The sequence below is a fragment of the Mastomys coucha genome, unplaced genomic scaffold (genome assembly GCF_008632895.1).
Source record: "Mastomys coucha isolate ucsf_1 unplaced genomic scaffold, UCSF_Mcou_1 pScaffold23, whole genome shotgun sequence".
NCBI lineage: Eukaryota > Metazoa > Chordata > Mammalia > Rodentia > Muridae > Mastomys > Mastomys coucha.
Window position 1 is genome coordinate 116,433,124 of NW_022196906.1, and position 8,283 is coordinate 116,441,406.

Sequence of the window (8,283 nt, forward strand, 5' to 3'; positions counted from 1 at the left end):
CTGCATGAAAGAAGAGGGCATCAAATCCTATAACAGAAGGAGCCTCTGAAGAGTAGACAGTACTCTTAACCACTGAGCCAGCTCCCTAACTCCACCCCCCCAAATCCTGCATCTTCACTATCCTACGTCTTCACTCCTTTCTTACTGTATACACTTAGAATAGGATTTCCAGGACCAATGGCAAATTTTAAATTAATTCCTCTGTCCCAGTACTCTGATCTTCAGTGGCTACATGACCTTCCCTGAGGCAGATGAGATATGTCTTATGTTGGCAGCGTCCTCACTCATTTCTATCTTTCCAACCTAATGACAAGATGCATCCACAAATAAGAACTTTAAACTCACAGAATTCCCTCCTTCTCTATGAGGTTGGGTGACAAGTATGGCTGGAACATTCACACACAATGTGGAAAAGACAAACACAGTAGACCAGAGCCTCCTGGCCATGCTCAATGAACCCAGAATCTCTTATCTGCTGTAGGTACTGAGAGCCACGGCTAGTGTGGAGGGATCTTCAGCCCTAAGGCCATGCTGGGGAGCTGGGAGCTGGGGCACTTCTCCTACAGTCTTTGAGATAGTTCCTTGCCAAAGAACAAGTCATTCTACAATGGTATTTGCATCAAAAAGGACGTGGCTACCACTTTCACACCCTGAAAGGAATCTCAGCTCTACTAAGAAAAGAGAACTCCTCACCCATGAGTCCTCTTACAATCGTCAATCAAACAGACTCTACACGGAGGAGAGGAATAAAGGGTGAGCTGCTGTAAAGGGTCCCCCCCCCCCTTAGTGCTTGGAAAAGACCCAGTCCAAAGTACCAGCTCTGAGGGTGCCAAGCCATGCACATGTGGTCTGTGTTCTGTCAGCTCCAGGGGGGCGCTGTCGGCCCTTTTGTCAGTTCTTTATGCTAGGATTTCTGAGACTTTTTCTTAGCTAGCATGACTTAACCACTCACAGCCTGAGTCCTGACCCTTGGTGTAGGGTGCACAGTTGCAGCAGGGTCTTCTCCATCCCAGTGTTTTCCACTGCTGCAGCAGGGTTTAAAGTCTGAGCTGGCTTGTAGCATCAAAGTTTCAGGTTCTTCTATACAAGACAGCTCCATTATGAAAGGCTCTCTAGCAGGCTCAAAGACCTGCTTGTGTATCTCCAAAAATAGGGCAGTGAACAGAACCTCTAGAGAGGCTTCAAGTCTAAATCAACAGCTTCTCATCACCGCCAATGCCAGAGCATGGTTTTGGTTTCAGCTATAAAAATAGAAGCTGGATTCTTTAAAAACCTCCAGCCTCCTCATGTCAGCTCCGACTATAATTACAAGGAAGGACTCTTAACTAGAAAGGAAAATAGGATGGTACTAGGGCCTAACAAAAGAAGGCACATCCTCAGCCAGATTCCCTCCTTTCAGAGTGCTGACAATTCCACATCAAAAGACACTCATGCTGGAGTGACTTATGAGAGCCACTGGATGGCAAACACATTAATATCTTATTCAAGGGAAACGAAGGGTGGCCTGGTCTGAAGGACACTGTAGCATCAAAAGCAGTAAGGCTAACAGCACTGCTGCTTTGGCTGATGTGACAAGTTCACCTCAGAAGGAAAGGGAGCTCAGGACTCCTGCCAGGCAATGGAGACCAATGGCCACTCCTCCACTTCACTTTCTCCAGCAGAAAGCTGAAGAAGGGAGGGCTCCACAGCAAGGGATGGTCAGCACTGCCCCTCCTGTGACTGCTGGACACCATGGGAAGCAGGCTACTTCTATGCCAACTGGAAGAGGGCTACACCCAGAGATACCTATGTCTCCTGTATTCATGAGACAAAATTAAAAGCAAAAACATCCAGAAACATTAAAAAAAGTTTTATGAAACCAAAAATTTACAAATACAAGACACAAAGCATGAAACAAAGCCTTTAAGGTCAACAGAGGGTAAACAAAAGTCTATGAACCTGGATGGAGCAGTGGTTGTGTTCCAGAGTTCCTGGGACCCAGGGGGACATGGATGAACCTCCAGATTTGGTGCACATCTGTAGTGTCTTGCTAGCTACCACCACGAGGAGGGCATTAGCTTTGGTGCTGAGTCAAGGCCAAGCCCTGGAAGAACAACGCTCCCTAGAAGCTCTCTACAGAATGCAGCAGCTTCAAGGGAATTCACTACAGGACAGAGTATAAAGCCTCTCTTTACCACTGCTTCTTACTGGAGACCCTGTCCCCTTCCTCCCATGTCCTGCCTCCCAAAACTGCCAATCTGGGGGAACAGGGCTCCATTTTAAATGAACTAACAGTGGCTTGTACTTGCAACCCCAGCATTAGGGAGGCTGAAGCAGGAGGATTGTTGCAAATTTGAGTCCAGCCTAGGCTACAAACTTAGCTTCTGACTCAAAACCTAAGAAAAAAAAAACAATAAAAAGTACTAATCACAAAGAAACTGATAAAAATACTGTTGGTATCAGGACCTCCAAAACCGGGGACATCACATAGGCAAGACCCGCACACTTGTTGCCAAGGCAACAGCCACCATATTCCCAGAATCCACTTGGCTCACCTCCCACTTTTACCTGTGATTACATCATCATCCATATATAAAGAAAGGCCCTCCTGATCTCTCTCTCTCTCTCTCTCTCTCTCTCTCTCTCTCTCTCTCTCCCCTCCCCCCAACCTTCTCTATCTGCCACTACCAACCTCTCTCTGCCAATAAACCTCAGTGGAACTGTTTGGCCTGGTGTGGTCCTTCTGAAGCTGTGCGCTGATCAAGATAGATACATGAGGAGGAAACTGAGAGTACTGAGAAATCAAAACAAAATATGGGCAGAGAAGTAGCAGCAGGAAGTCAGTGTCAGAAATCACAGTGCCAGGAAGTCAGTGTCAGGAAGTCTCAGAGCTGTGAGTGTCATGTATAGTGAAGAGATCCTGACAAACACATCTCCAAAAGTAAAATGCAAACAGGAGCTGAGAGAACAGAAAGAATGGCTCCAAAGAGCAATGTGAGAAAGCATGAAATGACAACAAATTCCAAATCAACAAAGTTACAAAGAGAGAAAGAAACACAGGTGAGAAAAATTATATGTAAGCCTAGGACAGTCCATGTTGCAGAGGGTGCATAAGAGCACACACATACACAATCCACTAGGACAGTTGATGTTGCAGACAGTGCATAAGAGCCCCCCCCCCCCACACACACACACAATCTACACACATCTCAGTCAGTACCACCAAGACTTCAAAGGTAGTTGTAGAAATGCTTCCTCAAATGATGGCCATCTTTCTTATATGATGCCCAGATGGTGCCCAAGAAAAGAACTGACAAAAACCAGTCTAGTCTTCCCCTTGGCTGGCTGCACTTAGGTCAGACAATGTAAAACAGTAGGGTTTGTCAGCGCTCTGGCAGCCTTCATCAAGAAGTCCAGGAATCTGGAAGTCCCCAAATGGGTAGACCCAGTTGAGCTGGCCAAGCACCAAGAGCTTGCTCCCTATGGGGAGACTTGCTTCCACACAGGACCTGTTCCCACAGCATCACACCTGTGCTTTCAAGGTTGTACTGGGGTCAGCTCCATGTCTATAGTCTATAGAGTCCAGTCTATAGAGGACTGCAGAGAAATGTATCAAGTATAGCCACTTCAGTAGCACCTCCAAGAGTACAGCCCTTGGACCTTCTAAGCAATGGTAGGGAGAGGGCAACATGGAGAAAGGGCAGCAAAAACTCATGGGAGGGGGCAGGAAACAATGACAAAATAAATATCTTTTCTTTTCTCTCATATGCAGATCTAAATTTAACGTGAAAGCAGAAGATAGAACTTTTCAGTTGAGGAGTGACCAGGAGGAGGGGTGGCAATGGAGGGTCACGGAGGAGGGAACATGAAATCAGAAATATACACATATGAAAATATCACAACATCCATTTTCTGTACAACTAAAAGTTAATTTAAAAAGAGAAAAGATTTTTTTAAAAAAAAAAACATTTTAAAGAACTGTTATGTTAAACCTGGATGGATTTTAAAGTAGGCATTGTCTTTTTTGCTGAGAAGAGGAAAGAACGAGGCACACCATGAGGTGCAGACCTTTTCTTAAGCACAGAAAAAAGCAATTTCAACATGAAATACAACACCAAACCAAACAGCCCAACACAAAGTAGGTCATTAATAAACAGTATACATCCAAATTACATTTCAGTGGGAGAGGGCTTGCCTGGTGTGTGTGGAGCCCAAAGCTTGACCACCAGAGCCACAGAACTAAATAATATCAACAAGGAAATATCCGTTAAGAAAAAGAAGCCTGCAGATTGGGCTGCATGAAAAACATAAATTCTAACACCAGATGCAGCTAAAATGACCCTCAGCAGAGCTAAAAGCAAAAGGATAAATAAAAACAGGCACACAGACTGAGTTCAACCTTATCCAACACTAAACAAGAAAACAAATAGTAATTAACAACTGTGAAAGATACAGTCTGCACTGGAAACCTGCCAAAAGTCTTCATGCAGCTAGTAACAAAGCTACACGGCAAAAAAGCAATCAAACAAATAGCACACCTTACAGACAGCAAATTGTCAGGAACATGATGAGACCCCAATAGTTAATAATCTCTAGGATTATGACTGATCAAGAAATAGCTGGGCAGTGGTGATGCATATCTTTAATCCCAGCACTTGGGAGGCAGAGGCAGACAGATTTCTGAGTCCGAGGCCAGCCTGGTGTACAGAGTGAGTTCCAGGACAGCCAGGAATACACAGAGAAACCCTGTCTTAAAAAACAAAACAAAACAAAACAAAATATAAATGATTTTTAAAAAGTAAATGGCAAAATTAAATTTTAGAACAAATAGAAATAAATGGTCAAAAGCACAATAAAAACAGATAAAATATTCCTATCATTTAAAAAAGCAGTAAGTGGCATTCATTAGGAGTTAATAAGATAGGTAGAGTTCACCAGGAAGAGGTAAGAATAGGCTCACACTAGAAAACCATTGTCCACACACTGATGACACAAAGCTGAACCTCCCAACCTGTCAGACACTGCAGAGTCCAATAAACTCACAAACATGCAGTCTAAGCCAAGCAGCAGATGAGTGCTTTCCTAACCCTGATAAAGATGACCTCATGCAAAGCCATGTGTGACCCCGAGACAATATAGGAATCAGCTTGGTGTGTCCATCCCCAAAGACGCAGACACCTGTGATCTGACAGCCATGCCTGAGCCACTCCTACTTTCTCGAAGACTAAATAAAGCAAAGGAGAAAATGTATTAGATACTCATCAATATGAAGACAGACTTGTGGTAAAACATCAAGCGGCCTAGGAAAGGAACACACTGGGGTTAATCCAGAAGCTTAGGTGAACGAAGCAGCCAGCAAGGACAGTTAAGTGTCTATGCACAGTCCCCATTGTTTGACAAAGTGTTCTCTAGACCAATGCCTCTCAGAAGAGAAATGCTGGGGAGACAGAAATCCTGGGACAGAAAGGAGATCTAATGAAACCTCAACCAGTCCTCAAACTTAGATACTGAAAAGTTATGTCTCCCTTCTCCTCATGACCCTCCTCTAGGGAAAATAAACATGCAATGTGAAAATCGCCCCAGGGAAGTGTCTTCTTGCCTTATGGGGTGTAAAAATTTTTTCTGTTTGTTTTTCAAGACATCATTTCTCTGTGTGTAGCTTTGGCTGTCCTGGAACTCACTCTGTAGACCAGGCTGGACTTGAACTCAAAGAGGTCCTCCTGCCTCCACTTCTGCCTCCCAGAGTGCTAGAATTAAAGCTGTGCACCACCACCACCTGAGCATGGTGTGCTAATACCATACTAAAAAGTAAAAGCCCCCACTGATTGAGGCACCTAGAATACAGTTGCAAGACACAAGAACAACTGTTGCAGCTCACTTTGGGGAGTATATGGGGGAAGGTTTCTAAAAAAAGTAAAGATAATTCATCTTTAAAAAGTACACCAATATTTAAAACAAAAGGTCAAAAAAGATTAAATTTTGGAAAAATGCCATCAAACCAAGACAAATCTGCATCCCAGGAAAGACAGATTGAGAGACAGAGCCACATGGGTTCAGAAACACAAAGGCTGAGGAGGAGGGCCAGGCAGAGAACCAGCACCTGAAACAGTATTATCACATGCAGAGGAAAGGTGGAAGGCCTGGTGTACAAAAAAATCAGTACTGTGAAAAATGCAAATGAGAAACTGTCCTATCCAAAGATCCCAAAGGCACACAAGTGCACATGCAGTGGATGCATGCTTCAAGAACCCGATGAGTCGCAAGCGGACGGAGCAGCGACGTAAAGGCCCAGCACACCAGGGTGTGAACTTGCTAAGCAATCCAGATTTATGGGTAATAAAGAGTGTTAAGAGTGGACTCAGAGGCAAGCTGATAGTGACTTACTCAGCGACTTCCCGGGGTACAGCTTGGCCTGCGGGTAACCAGGGATCATCTTCTCATCTCTAGCTCTAAGATTCTCAAGTTCGTGTTTGATAATGAACTGACACTCAGCCATGGTGAGGAAGTTGTTATTGTTATCTAAAATACAACAGAACTTTCTGGTTACTTTCTTAGTAGCACTATGAGATTGGTAATGCTTAAGTTGTTGCACTTATGTTTATAGAGATGCCATAAACCGAAACAACCTACAGAGCAGTCAAAGTACAAAACTGGAAAATTGCCAAGTGGCAAAGCACTTTAGAATGAATTCTAACTCAGCCTTTAGTCATTTCAGTGCTCCTCTGGCCCCAGCAGTCCATCAGCACACACTGTCCTGACTTTACTTAGAGCCAGAGGCTGTACTCCTTAATTATAGGATAGTTTTAATGGGGGAGGAAAGATTATGGGGTGATGCTGTGTGAGCGTGCACATCCTTGAACTGTACCAATGTTTCTAACCTTTTGGGCAAGCTATCCCATGGGCCTCACTGCAGATGAGAACCAAGTATTTTGGAGAAGAAAGTCTGCAAGAAGACAGCAGCTCTGACAGACAAATCTTTTTATTGAGGAAAGCGTCACCTAGATCACCATGTCACTGAGGGGAAACGTTATACAGTGAGTTAGTACCAAGAGGCCTAATTCCATATCCTAACTCCAAATGCTCTGCCAGGAGTCAGTACACTTGAAACAGGCATCTTCCTTCAGAGAATCCAAGGCCCTATTCTCTCCAGAATGCTCTCTTTGAGATCCTATAAATTCAAGGACACACTCACCCTCCCACCACATCAGAAGGAGCCAGAAAACTCAGGAAGTGAGTTTCAAGTTACTGAACTCTTACATTTGCTATTGTTGAGCCCATGCACATTCATTCCTGAAATTAGAACAATGTAGATAAGGTACACTCCGTGTTAATCTACTCCAGGGACCCTCTACAGCCTGTTCATTCATTTACTATGGTCAAAGGCTACTACTGTGCTCCAAATGGCAGAACAGAGTCATTTAGTAGAGGCTAAGGCTCACAAAGCCTAGATATTGACTATTTGGTGCTATGCAGCACCTGATCTAGGATTTACACAATGCTCTGTAGCAAACACACTGGGGTAAGAAAACATCCTGCTGCTTACCATGGAAACCTTTAAAGTTGTGGCGTGTTCCATAGGTAAAGGCCCGCATGGCGGCATCTGTGCATTCCTTCACCAGGCCTACTGCTTCTGCCCCCAGTAACAGTCGGACATTGGAGGCACCAACAACGTATAAATTCTGGTTTTCCAGAGTTTCTTTCTCATACTTATTTAGCAGTGGTCTAAACAACAGCTGGGCACCTGTCAAACACAAGATAGTACAGTGCAGAACAAAACAGACACAAACTCTAAGAAAATCAAAATCTATAAAATACAATGCTTATATTGGTATAAACAATTTAAGTCTATGATCCAAGTAAAAAGAAATATACGGAAGTTGGGGATAGAAGTTAATTCTTGTGTGTTTGGATATGTATAGATATGAGTACACGTGTGGATATGTATACATGTTGAATGTGTATACCTGTGCATGTATGTGCATGTTGATGTGCATTGTCTTCCTCAATTGCTCTCATTTTCTGAGACATGGCCTCTCACTGAACCTGTCACTCACCAATTTAGTTAGACTGGCTGGCCAGCAGCTGCCAGGGTCATCTGGTATTTGCACTCCCTGCTCTGGGATTACAGACATATACCATTGTGCCTAGCTTTTTAATGTAGGCACTAGAGATAAAAAGAAGTCCTCCTGCTTACATAACAATCACTCCTCTTTCCCACTGACTCATCTCCCCACCCTCACTGACCATCTCCCCACCCTCACTGACCATCTCCCCACCCTCACTGACCATCTCCCCACCCTCACT

General features: G+C 44.0%; 1 protein-coding gene across 10 annotated transcripts in view; it reads right to left on the reverse strand.

The window, feature by feature from the left end:
- Window positions 1-8,283, reverse strand: part of Ano10 (anoctamin 10) — a 138,041-nt gene that overhangs the window by 95,844 nt on the left and 33,914 nt on the right. For 9 of the 10 annotated variants that reach the window (XM_031344134.1, XM_031344135.1, XM_031344133.1 and 6 more), the window contains 2 exons: window positions 7,523-7,720; window positions 6,364-6,498 (listed from right to left, as the gene is read on the reverse strand). In XM_031344134.1, coding sequence (XP_031199994.1) covers window positions 6,364-6,498; window positions 7,523-7,720 — 333 coding nt within the window. The remainder of the gene's footprint in view (window positions 1-6,363; window positions 6,499-7,522; window positions 7,721-8,283) is intronic. The other variant, XM_031344136.1, reaches the window with a different exon arrangement.